General features: G+C 52.6%; 2 protein-coding genes across 5 annotated transcripts; one reads left to right on the top strand and one right to left on the bottom strand.

The window, feature by feature from the left end:
- Nucleotides 1-910: 910 nt before the first annotated feature.
- Nucleotides 911-8,659, top strand: KLF11 (KLF transcription factor 11). 4 transcript variants are annotated; one of them, XR_014881615.1, is made up of 5 exons: nt 911-1,139; nt 2,545-2,799; nt 4,333-5,326; nt 6,108-6,547; nt 7,119-7,259. XR_014881615.1 is itself a non-coding variant. In XM_085218007.1 (4 exons), exons 1-3 carry the CDS (start codon nt 1,092-1,094, stop codon nt 5,332-5,334), a joined length of 1,305 nt encoding a protein of 434 aa, XP_085074133.1. In that variant the 5' UTR covers nt 911-1,091; the 3' UTR covers nt 5,335-5,366; nt 7,119-7,253. The 4 variants fall into 4 exon arrangements, 3 of the variants coding, with proteins under 3 accessions (XP_085074133.1, XP_085074132.1, XP_085074131.1); XM_085218007.1 differs by lacking the exon at nt 6,108-6,547 and having other exon boundaries at nt 4,333-5,366; nt 7,119-7,253; XM_085218006.1 differs by lacking the exon at nt 7,119-7,259 and having other exon boundaries at nt 6,108-6,548.
- Nucleotides 8,660-11,930: 3,271 nt separating this feature from the next.
- CYS1 (cystin 1) lies at nt 11,931-19,503 on the bottom strand. The gene is made up of 3 exons (XM_085218008.1): nt 19,158-19,503; nt 16,668-16,720; nt 11,931-12,718 (listed from the first exon to the last, which is right to left on the bottom strand). The coding sequence occupies exons 1-3, from the start codon at nt 19,320-19,322 to the stop codon at nt 12,613-12,615; spliced, it is 324 nt and encodes a 107-aa protein (XP_085074134.1). The 5' UTR covers nt 19,323-19,503; the 3' UTR covers nt 11,931-12,612.
- Between the last annotated feature and the right edge of the window lie 1,187 nt (nt 19,504-20,690).

The raw sequence follows: 20,690 nt of genomic DNA on the forward strand, positions 1-20,690 counted from the left end.
TGGGCTTTGGGTTCGGGGCGGTGCTGTGCGGAGCCGGGGCTGCCCTTGCCGACTCAGGATGCTGTATGACTCACTGCCGGCAGCGCGCACTGCTGGGCTCCGCTCACAGCCCGGGCCTGAGCTGCGGCGTGGAGCTGGGAGCCTCGTGTCCCCGTGTGCGCCCGGCCCTCCCTCCCCGTCGGCTGCCTTCTGGAGCCCCGGCTTGCAGGGACGGGCCCCGTTTGGGTGTGACGCGGCGTGGGTGGGAGGGCTGCGGGGCAGGGCCGGGCGCGGAGCGCAGCTCGCACTTTATCCGTTCGTCGCCGGTACATAACGGGGCCGCCCCGGGGCAGCACGTGGGTGGGTGTGCGCGGGGACCGCTCCTCCCGTAAGCGTATATGTAATGAGGAAACGGGCGTTTTACGTGAGAGGGTAGTGGCAGGGAAACGGCTTTAACCTTAATGGGGGAGATTTAAGTTAAACGGGAGGAGGAAACGCTGTTCTCGGAGCGCGGTGGGTGCCCCAGCCCGAGGTGGGGGCGGGGGACGCGCTCCGTGCAGCCGGAGCCGTGCCCGCAGCCCTGCCCGCCGCATGCGGCCGGCCCTCCCTTCCCCCCCCCCCCCCCCCACTCGCCGTCCACGTGCAGCGCGGCACGCACTCGGGGGGAGGGGAGTTCCGGCCCGGCCCCGCCCTCTCCCCGCCCCCGCCACACCCCCGGGCATTCCCGGCCGCCGCCCCGCCCCCCGCCCGACCTTTCCCCCAGTTTCCAGCTCCTCTCCCCCGCCCCCTGGCGCGCCGCCTTCCCGCCCGCCGCCGCGGGCCGCGCCCACGCGCCGCCCCCCCCTCCGGCAGCGCCCCTGCACGCCGCGATCACGCCGCCCGCCGTCTCCCGTTGGCCGCGCGCGGTTCGCGCCGGGCGCCGATTGGCGGAGAGCCTCCGCCCCGCCCGCGCCGTCTAGCGCGCGGAGCTCTCGGCGGCTCGCGGCGCGCGGGACCGTCGGTGCCGGCCCCGCGGGCGGGGAAGAAGGGGCGGGGGCGGTGCCGGCCGCCGCCGTGCTGCGCGCTGCCGTCCACCGCGCCGCCTCCCGCCTTCCCGCTCGCGTCGACGCGCCATGCACGGCTCGGGTTCGCCCTGCCCGGAGATGGGAGATGCGGCCGCGGTGAGCGACGCGGGGACCATTACCCCGGGGGGGCGGGGGGCGGTCGGGGCCGGTGCCTAATAGGACTGGGGCGGGGGGCCGTCGGGGCCGTTAGCTGCGGGGATGGGGCGCTCGGGGCCGGGACTTGAGGGGCTCCGTCACGGCAGCGCGGTCGCCCCCTTACCCGGCTGCCGCCGACGCCGCGCCGGGCGGGGTGAGATGGGGACACGCGTCCCGGCCGCGAGCCGCTGCGCGGATCTCCGGCGCTAACGAGCTGCCCGACCGCGTAGCGGAGGCGATGTCACGCATCCGTACGTCCGTGACAACGCGGAGCCCCGCTCCGTGAGTCAGTCCCAGAACTCGGGGCCACGAGAGCCCCGATGACATCACCCAGGAAGCGCGGTTCCCTCGGGACCGGAGGCCGTGGCAGCGGCGTGGCACTGCCTGCTTTTTTTAGTCCCCCTTCTCTTTTGGCAGCGCGGCACGGCGGGGCTGCGGCGCTTGTCCCGCGCCGCCCGTCCTGGTGCCGGTGCCGGTGCCGGCAGGGCGCCGAGCCAGCCGCACTGCCGTGTGCTGCCGGAGCTCTGTGACGCTCGGGTTTCCTGTGCGGGAAGGCTGGGTGTTGCCTCGCGTGTGGGTGCGCACCCGTATCTGTGCCGCTCGCCTTTGAAAGCAAACCGATAGCGTTCCTGCCTATTGCCTTCGTGCTGCTCGGTGCTCTTTGGGATACCCGGCACCTGTGCAGCACCGTACATTTCTAAGCACAATTTTTCAAAGTGCTGCATACAAAGAAGCCCTGCTGTGCCTCGGAAGCTCCTTGCCTTCCCTTTTCCCCACTAGCTAAAAATACAATGGAAATGTTTTGCACAGTGTGGTACCCCCAGGCGGAGATCAGGGCTGGGAGCATCGTACTGTCAGCCTCAAGTGTGTTTTCCACATGCTCCAGCAATGAGATTAGTGCTAATGAGCAGCCATCTTCTGGGGCCAGGAGACAGCCTTGTCTAAACAAGGTTGGAAGTTCATCCCTCCTTTCTGCTTGTATACAGACAAGGAACGTGTTTATTCAGAGCAGTGCTATCCAGAAAAAGAACTCTGGAAACCTGAGCTCCACGTTAAACCTATCAATTCCTTTTCTGCAAGGGTGGCTTTTTGGTCTTGATTGGTTTTATTTATTTATTTATTTATTTGTGATTTTTTTTATTTTCCCCCCCTTTTCTTTTTTTTGTTTTTTTTTTCCTTTAGAAGGGTAACAGGGTGGGGAGACAAGCTGGCAGGGGGAGGGTGAGAGAGGAGCTGATGGGTAAAAGTCTTGCTGCAGGCATGGGATCTGTTTCAGATGACCTTCATGGTGAGCAAGACAGCATGTGGGTGGTGTCAGCTTTGTATTCTGACTCGTGCTAATAGCCAGTAATCCGATTACATCCAGGTCGACATTGTGGATATCTATGAGTCCATCCGGGAGCGGCAGCGCCACGACAGCGAGCGTTCTACCTGCAGCATCTTGGAGCAGAATGACATCGAAGCCGTTGAGGCACTTGTTTGTATGAGCTCCTGGGGGCAAAGATTGCAGAAAGGTGACATATTAAAGATAAGGCCTCTCACGCCCTTCTCGGATTCTGGAGATTTCACAATGCACGCTGAGGCTACTTCTGAATTACCAAAGGATTATTTATCTACGCTGGTAAGGAAGGCGTGACTGCAAAATAAGAGTGCGTGACACCTGGCTGGTACATCTCTGCCGTGCTTTGGCTTAGCTGAGAAAGATACCTTGCTTGTGTGACCCTGCATAGAATAGTGGCAGTGTGGCTCGTGCTGTGTGTGTACATGCAAATCAGCAGCATGGGGTTTCCTGCTGTTTCTGGGATGGCGTATGTAGGAGTTTGGTCTCCTGTTAAATCTTGGTATAGCAGCTCCTGCTGTCAGGAGCAGCAACAGAGGAAGGCTGTTTCAGTGGTTGGATGTTTGAGAGAATCACAGAGGGGCTGAGGTGGGCAGGGTGCATCAAGCACAGCTCTGCTGCAGCAGGGACACCCAGAGCGGGGTGCCCAGCACCGCATCTGGGGGTCCCCGAGAAGGAGATCCCACAGCTCTGGGCAGCCTGTGCTCCATCTCCTGCACTGCACAGAAGTGCTGCCTGGTTCTTGGAGCATTTGGAGTACAAAAGGCAGATTGAGCCCTCAGTGATTCAGCGCTGACTTATCTGGAAGGCCTTTAGGAGGAAGGTTCTTGACGACATTTGGCTTCACGCTGATCGCTAGTACAGCTTACCATTATGAAACAGCAAATTTAATTGGTTTTTATGCTATGTGTTTCTACACGCAGTTTATTTTTCCAGAGCATTGGCCTTCTCTGACTGATTAATGTCAGTTGAATCACTTTTTTTTTTTTTTTTTGTTTCAACTTATGTTGCAATAGAAGTAGATTTAAAAAAATAAAAAATAAAAGACTGCCATTTGTGTTTTAGAAGGCTAAGACCTATTTCAGCCAGCTGGCTTTTAGTATGAAGTTACGTCACAAAAAGAGAATAGGAGAGACAGAAAGGCTGGGATGATACAGCAACTGGCTGGTGGGCCTCTTCTGTTATACTCCTGCCACTCAGTTCTGGAACTCTGGAGCTGCCCAGCAGACAGGCATGGGTTGGGATTTCAGTGTTAAGGGGGGGAGGAGAGGTGGCAGCAGGAAGGCACAGGGGTGGGTGGGCTGTGGGGAAGAGCAGTTCCACTTGTGTTTATCTTGGGAATAGCCACCAGCTGCTGGAGGAATCATTATTTAAAGATCTTAAATGATTAAAGTATCATTTATTATTAAATTAAAGATAAAAATATCGAAGTCTTACTGGAATATTGAAGTTCACATGGTACAGTTCTGCTATCTATTGCTTGTCTGTCTCCGTGATCAGCAGAGTGCTCATAGCCTCTTACATCTGCACCCATTGCTGGGGGGAGAAATGAGGGGGTTTCTGTCGTGCACTGGGTAGACACACAGCATTTTAAGTGGGTTTACAATCTGCCCCGTCGCCTTCCTTTCATTAATTAGTGCACTTCTGAGCCTGTTCTGAATGACCATCAGATGAGGCAATGCAGGCTTTAATTGCTTTCCCAAGAAGCGGTTTCTGAGGTTCTGAGGAGCAGGTGTGATTTTACTTTTGCACTAAAGACTGTGAAGAAGTGTGTGCCGAGTAGCAGCGTTGTATAACAGTGCTTTCTTTCCGCAGTGCATGACCCCCCCGCACAGCCCCGACCTTGTGGAGATGTCTGCCGCCGTGCTGCTCCCCTCGCAGGTCACTTACTCCAAGCCCAGGACCGTCATGGCGAGCACAGCTGCCTGCTCGGTCACATCCACCACCGACTCGACTCCCGCAGCCAAGCCGTCCGTCCTGAGCGTGGAGAGACAGTGTGAGCAGAGGGCGGCCCTCGCGGAAGCCTCTGCCCCTCAGCCTTGCCGGGCCATGGTGACGAGCGTCATACGGCACACGGGTGACAGCTCTGCTTACCACCAGGGTCCTGCTGTGCGAGAGAAAGCAAAGGCAGCTTCGGGCTGCGGCACTTCTGGGGACCGGCGTGGAGCAGAGGACCGAAGACATTCCAGCCTGCCACAGGACACGTGTGCTGCCGATGCTTTAATTAACAAAGTCTCTCCGGTACACCAGCCGTGTGCTGGTGACTGCAGTGATGTCGTGCCCAGCAAAGGACAGCTTCCAATCCGACCTGTTTCTCCACAGACCCACTTACCAAAGAGTTGCGAGGACGACTTGCAAAAAAGAGCTACCCCGGTGACACCCGTCCCCGTGTCAAGCCCCCAGGTTCTCTGTCAAATGATCCCTTTGAATGGCCAAAGCGGTGTGATTAATGCCTATGTCAAGCCTTCAGCTCCAACCGTCTCAGCTCCGATGAAACCCATCTTACCGCAGACAGCTCCGCTCTCTCAGCCTGTGCTCATGGGATCTTCTGTGCCTCAGGGGACCGTCATGTTGGTTCTTCCACAGACTGCTGTCGCGCCGACGCCGCAGTGCCCACAGACAGTAATGACTGTTGGGAACACCAAGCTGATGCCCCTTGCTCCTGCCCCCGTGTTCATCGCTTCTGGTCAAAGCTGCACCCCCCAGATGGACTTTTCGAGACGGAGGAATTATGTTTGCACCTTCCCCGGGTGCAAGAAAACCTATTTCAAGAGCTCCCACCTCAAAGCCCACCTTCGTACCCACACTGGTGTGTAACGTGGGATGAGCTGTCACTGGGGTGCTGAAGGGTGCGTGGCAGCGGGTGGGAAAGGGAAGGGGCAGGTGGTCAGGGATCTTGTGCTCATCTTGGAGAAGAGAAGAATGCTCATTCTCCATGGGCAAGCAAAACAAAACAGACTTTGTTCTGAGACCTCAGCCGACCCCGTAGTGTTGGTTGAGTTTCACATGCTTTAGTCGGAGCAAAGCTTTGCCCTCTGTGTGCATGTGTTTAGATTTGAGTGGAATTCTGCCAGCTGGACTGGATTGCAGTGAATTGTGCAAGTCTTTATTTTGAGCATGGAGGGGTCTGGTGTAAGCAGTCTGTAGTACAGGTAGTTGTTCTTAATTTGTAGGTGAATGAAAGAAGAGACATTCCAGTACTACCAATACTACTGTGTTTAGAATTCCTAGAGTTTTGGCTAGGCTAAGTAGGTGTGCGTTAAGATTTTGGGTTACAGCGTTAGGAAGCAGAGCTGCTGCAGGAATATAATTGGTTTTATGTAAAGTAATTGTAAATTAGTTACAATTTAATATAAGATGATTTGTTCCATAACATCTGGTTAGTGTAGAGGCAGTGTAAATGTGTTCTACCTATTCTCTTTTTAACTCTCAGATCCTGTTAAGTCAAAACTAAATGTTGAGTTCTTGGAAGGGACTATTTCTGATGCTGAGGAACATCAGGTGATTGATAAAGAAGAGTTCATTTAAATGTTTGTCTAAATTTTTTTTCCTTTGCTTATTTCCGCCACCCTCTGTGGTTCCATGGCAAGGTGTGCATTAGTTTGCCAGCTCGTCTGTCCAATTCCTGTGAGAACAGAGCTTAAGCCCTGTATGAAGCTGATAATCCTTGTAAACTGGAGCTCAGAGACAGAATGATGGTTCTGCTTCTGGTCTGTGGCAGCAAACCTCTCCCTTGGCACGTACCATGCTGACCAACGAGGGAAGCCGTGTCTGCTGTGATGTTAAGATGAGCACCCGTGGCTGGGGAAGCGCACAGTGCCATCTCTTGCCACCCTGCTGTGCAGCATCAGTGGGCAGAGCAGCAGCAGCTCGCTTTTCCTGCTTCATCCCACTCACTGAGCAGCTAGGTGGGCATCATGCACGCCGAGCTTCACTTGCCGTCTGCAGTAAGAACACAGCTGCTGCGGTGCATCTTTTCTGCTGGATTTCTTGTTCTGCTCCAAAGAGTTCCCCAGATTTGTGGTAAAGGGTAGATGTTTATCTTGTTTATCTTGAGGTCTATGAGGGCTGCAGGCAGCAGATCGCATTGTTTAGGATGGGTGTGATGTTAAGCAGTCACCCAGCATGAGAAACTTCTATTGAAAGCCTTCCTGGCTGCTCTCTCCCTGGCATCCAGAGCTCCTGTAGAAGTCTGGGTCTCCGGGCACGTGGGCTGTCAGACCACAGCAGGACTGGGAGCGTGAACTCCATGTTTTCTTGTTGCCCACAGCATTTACTAATGATGCGTAGTGGCCATAGGCTTGTGGCCACATAGGAGGGATGGGCTCAGGGATTTGCCTTTGGTTAAGTCTGTAGTTAACATAGCTTTTCTTTAAATAAATGGACCCTATTAAAGAACGTTTAAAGAGATGTGAGGAAATAAGGGGAAAAGAGACCTATGCTTTTTTCTCTGCAAGCCAAATTCAGCTTGTACTCAAGCTAGCAGTGGCTGCATGCATGGGCAGTTCTGGGAAACTGTCAGATTCTGCAAAGTAGGATACGACACAGCTCTTTGGTAAAACAGAGCTTAAGGAAAATTCTCTTTCTTTTACGTTCTGCAGGAGAAAAGCCCTTCAGCTGCAACTGGGAAGGCTGTGACAAGAAGTTTGCCCGCTCAGATGAACTGTCACGCCACCGCAGAACTCACACAGGGGAGAAGAAGTTTGCCTGCCCCGTGTGTGAGCGTCGCTTCATGCGCAGCGATCACTTGACGAAGCACACCCGGCGCCACATGGCCACCAAGAAGATCCCCAGCTGGCAGACAGAGGTGGGCAAACTGAACAGAATTGCCACAGCGGAGAAACCAAAAAGCAGCAGTGCTCTGAGTATGCTCATCCCCGTGCCGTCGTCTGTCTGTCAGGGCTAGTGGGACAAAGCATCTTCTCTGAAACTTTCTGTAAATCGTGAAGAGCTCTGCTGGCTACAACAGAACTGACAGCACGCCCTTCTTCACCCCTCGGCGTGTTTGTACATACTTCAGTTCCCTTCATTTTAGGTCCTCTGTTAATAATGCTAGGTGAGAAATCTATCCTGTTTCTTCATCCTATTTGTTTGTTCAATATTTGGGCAGATGCAATCACCAGCACTTCAGGAAAGCAGGACTCTTTTGAAATGATTTTGGCAATAGGTTTAAACAAGTCATTGCTTGCTGTTAATATTTTGATGGACAGTGAAACAGGGTGATTTTTAATTTTTTATACTAGTGTTTTCTATACCAAATATATTTTGTATTTATTCCTTTGGATCTTCGTATGCAGGCTTACTTGACCTGCGTTAGTAGAGGTGTGCAGGATGAAACCCGGGGCTTTGGGAACTACTTTCCTGTGAGCCTAAACAAATGCATTCAGAGCATTCTGTAAGTATGTAATGTTTGAAAATTTGGTGTTTGGGATTTTCACACTTCTGGATCCTGATCCTGCAACAGACTGGTGCTGTTAGACCCTCCTTGTGCAGGTGACATTGGAGGTTGGAGAGTCTTAAGATCTAAGCCTGTCATTGTTTATAAACAAAACAAAAGCGAGCTAAAAAGCAACCCAACAAAACCATCCTAGAATGACTTTCAGAAAAGAAGTGTTGAAATCCTCAGCACCCCATCAGTTCGTATTCTTTGCAAGTGGAAGCTGTTGTGACTTTTAGTAAAGCTTGACACACTGGGTGTTACTGGGTCCCCACTCTGCCTGAGCAAAGCACTGGGGAGCCAGGCTGCTCTGCTGGATGTAGAAGCACAAACACTGTTCAGAAGCTTTGACACTAAAAACGATGCTTTACTTTCAGCCCTACTAAATCAGCGTATTAAAGCCTACTGAAAAATTGCAAAAATGGCAAGATAACCTGTGAGTAATTAGTTGGGTCTCTGTTTGCATTTTTTTTTTTAATACAGGAGAAATATAAAATTAAGTTTACGCATTGTGGATGCTTATGCACCTTATAGAAAACTGTTCCAGACTTCTGATGACCTGTATCAAAGCACCAGGAGAAATGCTAGTCATGTCTTAACAAACAGCCACCTTTGTCAACGCGATGATGCTCTTCACGTGGCCTTATACTTCTCCACAGTACTTTGTATCAAATCACCCTTTTCTATTAAATGAGATACTCTCCCCGTTGGTTGGATTTTCTTTCGCATACCATGTAAATGTGACTGAGGAGTGAAACGGCTGGCTGCAGGGCACTGTGCTGTGCTGGCCTGCTGTGAGCAATGAGATGCAACAGCCCTCCTGTGACCAGCTTGTACAGGAGGGTACCTGTGTGCCGTGCGCTGAGAAGTGCCGGCTGCTGTTTTGCTGGCTGAAGCTCGCCTGTTGCAAAGTATTTCTATGGTGTTCACCCTCCATGGCTCCTATCTTCAACCTTTCCTATACTGAGCTCATTTGAGTGCTGGAGAGCACTTTTTTTTTTTACTATTATTTTTTACCTGGATGTGTAAAATGCAGGTACATAGGAATGCGCTGTATCCTGCATGGCTTTGTTCTAAACACGTGGTCTTGTTTCTCAGCATGGGCAAAGTGCTGTTCTCATTTAAACAGACTTGCTGATCTCAGCACTCCCCTGAAATCAGCAGGGGCCTTTTTCAGATGAAAGCTGAATCTGTCATTATTTTTACACTTAGCTCTATAGTTATAATTACTGGTAACAAGTTTTCAGCCTGCACAAGAGCGTTGTGCTGGGTGTATTGAAGTGCTGTGCCTCACCTTTAAAACGTCCACGCCCTGCTTGTGTGCTACACCATCATCCCACGGGCAGCATACGTGGTGGGGAGTGTGTGCACATGCAGCTTTGTGCTTCCCCCTTGCAGTGAATGCTTGCACTTTGTGTGGTGTAGAAAGAAAGACTTTGCTCTATTTTGCTCAGAAGATCCCTAGATTAGGAAGTTTGACTTTTGGTTGCCACTGTAACACGTTTATAACTTGGGAGAAGGTTGTCCTGTCTCAGTCTGCCGGCCCATTTAGTCCTCAGCAAAGCATTTGGGGACTCACATCTCCCTCTTAGTTTTTTTGTGGCCAGTGATGATTCCTGCAGCTCCTGGGAGGTGTGGAAGCCCATGTGTTGCCTCCCACCTCCTACATTCTGTGAGTGTTCCCAAACAGCTGGGCCATGCTGTGGCTGCTGGCTCTGTTTGCTCTGCTCCTTCCTGCTGCGTAAGGGTTATTTGTGGATTACACGTGATGGGGGGCACTGCTCTCACTCACTGCCTGAACTTCAGTCTCTTTGAGTCTGTATTTTAAAGAAGTGGAATTCTGGTTTTGTACCTGTTTTTTAGCATCTACTGAAGGAATTATGTGACATCACTGTTTTTAAATCATTAAAAGGTGTGATTTTTCAGATTTCCTATAAATATGTGCTCCAGAGCTATGTAAAAAAATAATAATATGGATTATGTTATCTGTTTAGCCAGTAGAAGACTCTCTGGTTTACTTACCATCAAACAAAGGACCTTTTTGGTCCTTCTCCCGTATACATCACCACCATGGTGCGGGGTTTTTGCATGCTGCCTGAAAACAGGAGTCTTGGGGCTCGGAACTGTGTTCTCCTAGCATGGCTTCCAGAAGCAGCATGAAAGGTGCAAATAAAGAAGAGATAAGAATGTGACTCAAGTATGGCTGCGTTAGCCCTGCTTCTTCCCACTCCTGTGTGCTCTGGGTGTGACCTGCAGGTCTCAGCTGGAAAGGATGTGGCCGGGAGGATGACAGCACACTAACTCCTTGTTTACACTTTCAAGCATCTCTGCCGTTCCTTTCCCTCTGGCTGGTTCCCAGATTGCAGCAGTGTTTATTTCTAGCAGGGCTGTGTTTCTAAATGGCAGGTTCTGGTTTCCACTACATCAGTGCCATGGGAATGGGGTGGGCGCGTAAAGGAAGTGGAATGGGAGAAAAGAGGAAGGGGTGTAGTGAAACCAGCTTTGTCACAGCTGCTCGCAGCATGGTGACCCACTCCCATGGTCAGAGCCCCCGGAGCTAGCTGGGAGCAAGGCCTCAGGGCAGAACAGCTGGGTACTCACACTTTGGCATACAGCTCACTCTTAGGCTGCAGCTCAGGCTCCTGCTTCAGCGGTAGAGGCTGTGCTGAGAGTACAGGAGGTGGCATTTGGTGGCTTCTCGTCATCACTGTGCAGGCTCCTGCATGGCAGCATCTGACACGTGGGGCTGCTGGGTGCATCTCCCAGTTCCATCTGTGTGCCCATATGGCTGCTGCCTTCCAATCACGGCTGGCGAGGCAGCTTGAGGCAGGCAGGTTGTGGCCATGAAAAGGCAAACTCACACATGCAGGAACAGCAAATGATGACTCAGAAAATGGCAGCGCATGGGCTGAGGAGGCTGCAAGATGGCTGAGGAGGCTGCCGTGACACCTCAGCTGCACTCACAGCCATCGCAGCGCGCTCCGTGGGATCGCTCCTCTGCAGGGTGTGTTGGCACTGAGGCAGTTTCTTTCATGATCAGTTTCTTCCTCCAGCAAACGCAGCCTCCTTCAATTTCTGCCTCAGTCCTGGAGCGTGGGAGAAGGAAATTGGGTAATGCTCACTTCCTGATGTGTACAGATGGCCACGAGCACATCTCATGCATGCAGACAGCCTCAGCAGGCCGGAGCATGCCCTTTCCTGGAAGAGCTTTTTTTTAGATGAGAAGAATACTTCAGATTTTATTTTCTCCCTTGTGATCTCTCTTGAATTCACAGCAGCTCTTTGTTTCTGAGCACAGAGCCTGAGAAACCATTGCACAGCTTGCGGCCGCTTCTTCCGACCCCACCTTTCCTTCTCCCACCCTCCCCGGAGCAGGGTCTGTCCCAGTCACTGCACTCCCCTCCTCCTGCAGCTCCTCCTCTCGTGGTAGCACTGAGGTTTGCTGTGAATGAAACCTGCCGCCCCCTAATCCTGGGAGCAGAAGCGTGCTTGTTCCTTCACTGTCCTACCAGCTTCTTTCATGGAGAAGCTTAGGGGTTTGCTGCATTGCAAGAGAAATTTCCTGCAGCCTAATAGGAATACACTCCATTTAGAAATATTTTTGTCTTCTAAAATTACTCAATTTCTGCAGAATTGTTGAAGTACAGACTTTATTTTAGGAGAGACTGAAATGGGTTGTAGGGATATACCTGGCCTAGTTAGCGACTGCAGCCACAGTGAGAGGCTGTAGGAAGGAAATCCAAATGACATGAAAGCTGGGCAGGGCACAGAGCCCCAAGGCCGCCTGCAGAGCTGCAGTCAGGAGGCCTCCAGTGTTTTCCTGGCACACATCTGTTCTGCTTGCCACAGGAGGTCTTTGAGAGCTGCCGAAAGCTAACACAAGCGACAGGAGATCCAATGGATGTCTAAGCCTAAATATTTCTGCTCCCCACAGAAAGTGCTAGCATTCAAAACAGGATTTTTTCCAGGAGACTGCTTCAAAACCACTGTTGCCTTTATTGAAAGGTACATACAATACAGATGCATATATTTCTCTTTCACAAATATCTGGAATGACGAAGACGTCATAATACAGCATCTTAAGATGTGTCCTGCTGTTTCTTCTTGCATTCACACTCTATTTCATCTGACATCTTGAATGCTTCAGCTAAAGATAGAAATTAGGTATTTTTCTACTTCTGATAAGAAGCAGCTACTCACGATACATTAAGATGCAGGTAAAACAAAGGCAGAAACCCTACAACACCAGGCTTCCCTACTGGGGAGCACAGAAAACATTATTTTCTTCCGAGATCCAGCCTTTCTGTTTTACTTTGGATCAGCTAAGGATACAACACAGCGATTTTTCTGCCAGGGAGCAGAAATGCATCAGAGCTTGCTGCATTTCACAGCAGACTCCCAAAGTCAGATCTATACTGAATGATTTTGCTGCACTTTATTACTGCCAGGACAAAGCAAAGGTCTTCTTCCCTCAAAGCACCACATCTCAACAAAACTAGTAAATCTGGTAAAAACGTCATTTCAAGAGGAGCTTTGAGATACTGGTTCACAAGGTGTGCTTTTTCTGGTCTTGCTCCTTGCACTCCTCCTCACCATCCCAGGCATTGCATTCTCCTGCTGGCAGCTCTGCTGCTCCAGCCATGCCCCATGTGTGGAGCTCAGCAGCCGTACTCTCGCTCAATGCTGGCCATCAGTTCCTCTTCTGAGCCATGGTACAAGATGGCCGGGCACCCCACTGGCTGCTTGCTGCCCTGTGATGGGCACCTGCAGGTGGAGGGAGCAGGTTATTGTATCGTAGAATCATAGAATGGCCTGGGTTGAAAAGGACCACAATGATCATCTAATTTCAACCCCCTGCTATGTGCAGGGTCATCAACCACCAGACCAGGCTGCCCAGAGCCACATCCAGCCTGGCCTTGAATTTCTCCAGGGATGGGGCATCCACAGCCTCCTTGGGCAACCTGTTCCAGTGTGTCACCACCTGTGAGTGAAAAACTTTCTCCTAATATCTAACCTAAATCTCCCCTGTCTCAGTTTAAAATCATTCCCCCCTATTGCTGCAGAAAAGGGACCACATTCCCTCATTGCTAACTTGATCATTGGGTGAATGGGAAAATGGCAGTGCTCGTGGCTTGCTGAGATGCTGCTACTCTAATGCATCAGATTTCCACACCCCATGGGCATACCACTTGCTGACATTTTTTAGCACTTGGCACCTATTCTAGTCAGTGAGATTGTTACAGTGAAATCTATACAGTACTCAAACTCCTGTGCTCCATAATCCTTGGTAAGCTACGCTCATGGCCCAGACAACACGCTGCATATCCTTTAACACCAGCTGCTAGTTCCAAGGTTTCATCCAGAAAGGTGTTCTTTGTTATTATCCGACCACCATGTGCATGCCCTGTGGCCTTTGTCCTTTTCAAAGGAGCTGGATGTTGCCAATAAGAGTGATCACTTTGTATTTTTCTGATTCTGCTTTTGAGAGATGTAAGATAAAAGGTAATGCTGATGGAGAACGCGTGCAAAGTTCTTCCATGGGAACATCTGCAGCACTATGGGGGCTTGGCTGGGTTTCTTTTGTGTTCCAACCAAAGTTCCAACTCCCTCCAACTGCTCCTATGCTTTAGTTATTTTTCTCTCACACAACTGATGTCTGATGTACCATCGGTAGAGGACTGGCCCAGGTTTTATTGGCACTGTAGAAATCACATCCAACAGCACATCTCTGGCTCTGCCATTATTTAGCAACCACTGACTCACCACTTCTCTAAGGATGAGGCCCAGCACAGCTGGGTTGAACTCGGTCATTAGCATCCCCACATCTTGCCTGTGTGCTGATCTCCAGGCAAAATTCAGGTTCAGTGACACACAGAGGGGCTTTCAAAGAGACAGAAGCAACCCACTACCATGCCAAAAGAAAGCAAGCTGCTGCTTGGGTCCTTTCTGCTGTTGTGGCAGTTATCCATCACTTAATGCAGAAAAACTGAAGTAAATCAAAAACAGAGAGGTCCCACATGCAAAAAGGAGAAACCCCTCCAGCCTGAGGCCTGCAGCTGTGCATGCTGTATCACTGGGGCTTTTCAGGGCCAAGCCAGACAGGGCCCTGAGGTGGCTTTGAGCAGAAGGTCAGTCCGAGGCCTCCAAGGCCTCCCAGCCTGAGCCTTCATCTCAAGGGCAGGGAATTAAGCTGGGGCTGAGAAACGTGAGCAATGGGGGGACAAGGACTCCCTGGTGCCGCATGGCTGCCAGGCCTGGACGATGGACCTGCAGCATCACGGTGCTGCCCGCTGAGACCTGCTGAGAGCTGCTGGACTTGATGACTTGGAAATTGGAGGTTGGGATGTTAGGAGGGAATTGTTCAAACCCAGCAGCTCTCAGGGAGCCAGAGGCATGAGGAGCAATGGTGGGAGGACAGCACGGGAGACACAACCCATCGAGATCACTGCAGAGACTTTTGAGTAAAATACTGAAGAGTTACTAACAGCTTAGAAAGCAGCAGTAAGAGGCTAAAGCAACTTAGGAAAAGAGAAAGCAAGGAATGTGCTCCATTTCAGCCACCAGACTCTCTGTGTTTAAATATGGTTAAGGGAAGAGGGAATATTTTTAATGGAAAGACAATGAACTTTGTAATGAGGAGAAGGAAACACAAAGGGCAAGATTAGCTCAAAAGTGAGCTGTGGGGTCTGCTGACAGTGTTCCTCATGGGTGTTAACCTCCTAGGTAGGAACCCCGGGATCACAGAATGGTGATGGGAGGGACCTCTGGTGGTCATCTGGCCAAGTTAAGCAAGTCAGCCCCAGTTAAGAGCCTGAAAATCACGGAATATCTCCAATGAGAAAGGATCCACATGGATCCCCAAGTCCAACCCCTGGCTCCACACAGGAGCATCCAAGATCCAAACCCTGTTTCTGAGAGTGGTGCCCAAACACTCCTTGAACTCCGGCACTCGGGGCTGTGCCCACTGCCCTGGGCAGCCTGTTCCATGCCCACCGCCCTCTGGGGCAGAGCCTTTCCCTAACCCCACTTGATTGAGTCCAATCAGAATGAGATGGGATGAATCTAGGCCACTGTTTTTTATCTTTCTGCTGAGGATGGGTAAGTACAGGATTAATCATTAAAACGCCCTCTGCAAGACCTAGCAGCCGAAAAATGGGTCAAAGCCATGCTTGGATAACACTGCGCATGACACAGGGGTTGAAAGCAATTATAAGATTGTTGTGACATTCCTGAGCCATGTCATTCAATTGATGGACTGCCACTGGTCGTGTGGGAAAAAAAGAGGTAATGTGATACAGCAAAGAACACATTCAGATCCCACTTGGAGGGTGTTCATTAGTGTCTGATTTAGGTGGTTATTTGGTGTCACATTTCCAGCCTCTATCTCATGTGGCTGCTCTTCTAGGTGACAGCAGGAGGTGCTGGCACCCTGCTCTGGGTGTCCCGGCTGAAGCAAGGGCTGGACCCAATGGACCCAGAGAGTCTGCCACCCTAACCATGCTGTGGTTCTGTGAAGTCTCCTTACCTTTTTTTTTTCCTCCTTACTTTTTTCTCCCCGATTTTCAAATTAACACATACGTCAAGGGCAGAGGGGCTGTGTGACAGCCCAGCACTGAAAGGAGTCCCTCCTTAGTGCAAGGAGATGGTTTTCCAAGCCTTTTAGTTTCATCTTGGTTTCTCTTAACACATGCATGAAATTGTTCTCACTGCTGCTGTCAGACCTGGGGACACAGTCAGCATCGCTGTTTGTGAAAGTAAGAGTTCAGGTTTTGTTTGTTGGATGCCCAGAGCAGCAGGTCTCCACCAGGCATCCATACAGACTGGAAGGAGCAGTCCTTGAGAGCAGCCCTGTGGAGAAGGACCTGGGGGTCTTGATGGATGAAAAACTTAACATGAGCCAGCAGTGTGCTCTCGTGGCTCAGAAAGCAAATGGGCTCCATCAGAAGAGGGGTGGCCAGCAGGGACAGGGAGGTGATTGTCCTCCTCTACTCTGCTCTTGTGAGGCCCCATCTGGAGTACTGCATCCAGGTCTGGAGCCCCCAGTACAAAAAAGACAGAGAGCTGTTGGAGAGGGTCCAGAGGAGGGCCATAAAGATGATCAGGGGACTGGAGCACCTCCCCATGAGGACAGGCTGAGGGAGCTGGGCTTGTTCAGCCTGGAGAAAAGAAGGTTGCGGGGTGACCTCATTGAAGCCTTTCAATACCTAAAGGGAGCCTACAAACAGGAGGGGAATCAACTATTTGAAAGGGTAGATAACAGCAGGACAAGGGGAAATGGTTTTCAGTTGAGGGAGGGAAGATTTAGGTTGGATACTGGTGGAAGTTCTTTCCTATTAGGATGGTGAGATGCTGGAACAGGCTGCCCAGAGAGGTTGTGGATGCCTGTCCCTGGAGGTGTCCAAGGCCAGATTGGATGGGGCCCTGGGCAGCCTGGTCTAGTATTGATTGTGGGCTGGTGGCCCTGCATGTAGCAGGGGGATTGGAGCTTCATGATCCTTGAGGTCCCTTCCAACCCTGGCCATTCTGTGATTCTGTGATTCTGTGATCTGTGTCTCTAACTGCTGCAGCATGGGAGCCTCTCATGGGTTTTTGGGGTTCTCAGAGAGGAAGGATGTGTGATCCACTCTACCCATGCAGCACAGCCCATGGAAGGCCCAGGTGGCCATGATGGCAACAAAAAACAGCAGGGGAAAGGGAGGCAGGGGCTACTCACTCATTGCTGATGTTGTTGTTCTCTGGGTCTGAGGGGCGTCGGGGAGACGAGGCCTTGAAAAGAATAAATGTCAAATGTTTCAGTTACAACAATACAAAGCAGTCTTTGTGTCTCATCGGCCACGTTTGTACCCCACCACACCTCTGGGGGGATGGTACATGGGCCAGAGCACCTCCTAGGAATGAAAATACCTGCTAATGAAAATATCTGCTAATGAAGGAAGTGACAAAGAGACCCCCCTGCAGGCAGGCTGGGTGCTGCAGGAAGAACCAAACTTCCACATTTCTCCTCTTTATTGTACTGCCCCATAGAAAGGGGAGAGGGACAAAGGCAGAGTCCGGCTTGAGACAGACTCAGACTCAGTTGGCTTGGTGACTGCTTTCTCTAAGCTGAAGCTGGAGGTTCACACGAGCTATCCTGCCGGTCCCAACAGCGCCAACAGAGGTTAAACAGGCACAGTGCAGAGCCAGTGTAAGGACCCAACCCCGAGAAAGTAGGAACAAAGCAGCTCCTTTCTGTGCCCAGAAAAGCTCAGCCCTGCAGCTTTGTCTCGGCAGTTCTCACCCTGAGAACCCATTCCCAGCACTTCTGGGCAAAGGATGGGCTTGGAAGACAGACGGTTGCCTCCTTTTCCCTTTGTGGCTGACTCCTCTGTGTTACGAGCTGTACGTGGTGTGTGGGCGGAAGACAGAATCAATTAGTCATCAGGATGGAGCAGCTTTGGTTAGCAAAATTTGCTTCCCTCTGCAAAACCAGCTCCCACCTTCTCTGAGGGATCTGTCAGCAGCAGTACCTATTTCCCAAAGGAGCACTGCCGACATTTCACTTGGAGCTTTGAGATCTGTGGGGAAGTGAGAAAATGGCCCCCCAGCCCCTCCTGAGCCCCCAGAGCTGTGCTGAGCCGGGCACAGTGGGGCTGGCGGTGACACTGTGACTGCAGGCACACCCCAAACCCAAGAGTTATTTGGGAACCACATGCTGGCCCAAGCCAAAACGGTGACAGGGGCCATTCCAGCCGTGCCTGTGCAGTGAACAGCAGCACCCTCCAGCGACACAAGAAATGCCACGGGTGGCCGGGCCAGTGAATGCTCCCAAAACCAACACCTGGTGAACACAGAGCTCGAGCTGCCACGGGCAGGGATCCTATCCTGCTGAGGGGCGGGAGGCAGCATCCTGCAGGGAAGGCAGGCAGTGCCACGCTTCTCCTGGCTGCCAGAGCTAACAGCAGCTCCTGGCTGTCTTGTGCAAGCCTGATGCTTGTTCTGGGTCAGGAATATGCCAGAGATGGGCAGGAGGTGGTGCCAGGGATCTGCTAGGGATGTGCCCGGGATGGTGTAGAAGATGTGTTAGGGATGTGTTAAGGATGTGGCAGGGATGTGCCAGCAATTGCGTCAGGGATAGTGCTGGGGATGTGTCAGTGATGTGCCAGGTCAAAGAGGAGCTGTGCTCAGCTGAGTGGTGCTGTGGAGAAAACAGCAAAGGAGGGGTGGCTTTGGGAGCACAGCTGCAGCACAGCTGCGAGGGTGTAACCGAGGGGACTGACACTGGCCAAGGGGACAGCGCAGCTCATTGCTGAATTTTGGCTGTTTTTAAAGACAAGCAGCACTGAACGGAGAGACGGTGCTGGTCCTGCAGGCAGTGAGTGCACCTCTCCTACGTGAGCCACTGCGCTCTGTGCTGCACGATCCTGGCAAAGCCACGGGTGGGTTTTTCCTGTGCTTAGCAATATTTATCTCTGTTGGTAAGTCGCAGAATCACGGGATCTTTTATGATGAAAAGGATTCAGAAGATGAGTCCAAGCACTGCCCAGCACTGCCGGATCCATTGCTGCACCACGTCCTGATGCACCACATCCACACCCCTCCGAAATACCTCCAGGAGCGCATTACTTCAATGCATTACACCACGCCTGCGACTTCTGTGAGTCTGCTCGGGGCAGCATTTGTCCAACCAACAGCACGCGGCCCCACAGCTCTGTTCGGAGCGACGGTGCTGCCCGGCTCCGCCGCAACGCCACGGGACGGACCCGCACGGCCACGGCACAGCCCGCGTCGGTACGGACACAGAGGGATCAACCCCGGGCTCCACTCAGCATCACACAAAAACAAACCCTGTGTCTGAAAGCGGCGTCCAAACGCTTCTTGAACTCCGGCACTCGGGGCCGTGCCCACAGCCCTGGGCAGCCCGTTCCGTGCCCACCGCCCTCAGGTGCACAGCCTGTCCCTGACCCCCAGCTGCCCCTCCCTGACAGCCCCACGCCACAGAGACTCGGCTGTTATTTTTGGGCAGGGAAATAAATAAACAAACAGATCTCCTCTTTCCCCAAAAGAACATCCGGAAAACCGGAACGGTTCAGCGAGAACGGCGAGAACCGCGAACCGAGCGGGGTGGCAGAGCGGTCGCTGAGCCCCGAGGCGGCGCCGCGCTCCGGCCCCGAGCTCCCCCCGCTCCCCAGGGCGGACCGAACCGGCCCGGCCTCGCGGCACTCACCTCCGGCGCGGGCTGGGCGGGGCCGGGCGGGGCCGCTTCCAGCGCCGTCCCCGGCGCCCGCCGCTCCTCCGCGGCTGGGAGCGGACCCGCCGCCGCCTCCGCCTGCGCCGTCCCGCGCGGGGCGCCGCCGGCACGGCCCCGCCGCCGGCTGCTGCCGCTGCCCATGGCCGCCGCGCCCGAGCCGGGGCCGGAGCCGGGGCCGCCGCCAAGGGCCGCCTCGCCGCGGGGCGGCCCCGAGCCGGGCCGGGGGGGGGGCCGGGCCCGAGGGTGGCGAGGGGCGAAGATGCGGGAAAGAGGCGGCGGTGAGCCGCCCGGTGACTTTTTTACAGCAGACTAGTCGCTGCTAAAAACAGCTTGGCCGCTCTCCAGGAGAGAGGGCGGAGGTATGCGGTGAGCCCGGAGCGGTGCTGGAGGACGGTGCTGCACCGAGGCAGGCGGGCTCCTCGTCTCCGTCCGGGGAAGGAGATGTACCTCGTGTCTGAAACACTGCCTGCCTCTGCTGGGCAGCGCTCTTCAAACAGCAGTCATTTCTTCTAATAAATAATGAATCACGCTTGCATATATATATGTATACACGGACATCTCCATATACAGGTATGTACATAGGAATACCCAAAAGTTGCCCAACCCTTCGCATTTCTTTCTTTTATACATTTGAGGAAGATCGAGTTGTTACTGTGTGACTGCTATGAAAGGAGGTCGTGGCGAGGTGGCCTCTTCTCCCAGTAACAGCTGTAGGACAAGAGGTAATGGCCTGAAGTTGCACCAGGGAAGCTTGAGGCATGGCACGCCAGGCTGCCCAGGGAGGTGATGGAGTCACCAACCCTGGAGGTGCTCAGGAACCGTGGAGATGTGGTACTGAGGGACGTGGTCAGTGGGCACGGGGGGGCTGGGCTGACGGTTGGACTTGATGATCTTGGACATCTTTTCCTACCTTAATGATTCCATGACTCTGTGATTCTATGACCCACTGAAACCACCAGCACTGGTGGTTCATTGTGGCATCTGGCTGTCCTTTATGGCACTTCCAAGACCAATGGCCAAGGTGGAGTTAAGAAACACAATTGCTTGGACAAAATCTCGCTATCTGATCTCATTTTTGGGTTGCTCATTTCCTGAGCATGTCAGTATAGAGGCTGGCTGTCCCAACCCATGTCAAAAAGTGTCGGTGACAGTGTGAGGGCAAGAAGGGTGTGAGTGATGAGGCATGGCAGCAGCTGCCATGGAACAAGTGTCATCACCTTCATTGCTGGAGGGCCAGAGAGCAAGGAAGGAGCTCACTCGCAGGATAGGAGGAATAACAGGATCCTTTCTCTGTAAGAACCCAAACAGAGCCTGCAGAGTTCTATTTTCTCAGGCTTCTGTTCCCACCAGAACTTCTCTAGGGCAGTTACAGACAGTACATTGAGGAAGCTGATCTTCTGACAATAAACACTGCACCATGTGTTTAGGTTTTGCCTTCTTTCCTGATACTTGCTCGGTTTTCTGTGAATCTTCAATAGAGATAGATGCATTCCTGTGGTATAGGAACTC

Source organism: Meleagris gallopavo, chromosome 2, assembly GCF_905368555.1.
Source record: "Meleagris gallopavo chromosome 2, MGAL_WU_HG_1.1, whole genome shotgun sequence".
NCBI classification, from domain to species: Eukaryota; Metazoa; Chordata; class Aves; order Galliformes; family Phasianidae; genus Meleagris; species Meleagris gallopavo.

Excerpts from the sequence above, each read along its gene's own strand:
- KLF11 (XM_085218005.1), top strand. The coding sequence starts at position 1,092 with ATGCACGGCTCGGGTTCGCCCTGCCCGGAGATGGGAGATGCGGCCGCG. Across the intron at positions 2,800-4,332 it reads AGGATTATTTATCTACGCTG|TGCATGACCCCCCCGCACAG; the intron begins GTAAGGAAGGCG and ends TTCTTTCCGCAG. Across the intron at positions 5,327-7,118 it reads CCACCTTCGTACCCACACTG|GAGAAAAGCCCTTCAGCTGC; the intron begins GTGTGTAACGTG and ends TACGTTCTGCAG.
- CYS1 (XM_085218008.1), bottom strand. The coding sequence starts at position 19,322 with ATGGGCAGCGGCAGCAGCCGGCGGCGGGGCCGTGCCGGCGGCGCCCCG. Across the intron at positions 16,721-19,157 it reads CCGCCCAGCCCGCGCCGGAG|GCCTCGTCTCCCCGACGCCC; the intron begins GTGAGTGCCGCG and ends ATTCTTTTCAAG. Across the intron at positions 12,719-16,667 it reads AACAACAACATCAGCAATGA|GTGCCCATCACAGGGCAGCA; the intron begins GTGAGTAGCCCC and ends CTCCACCTGCAG.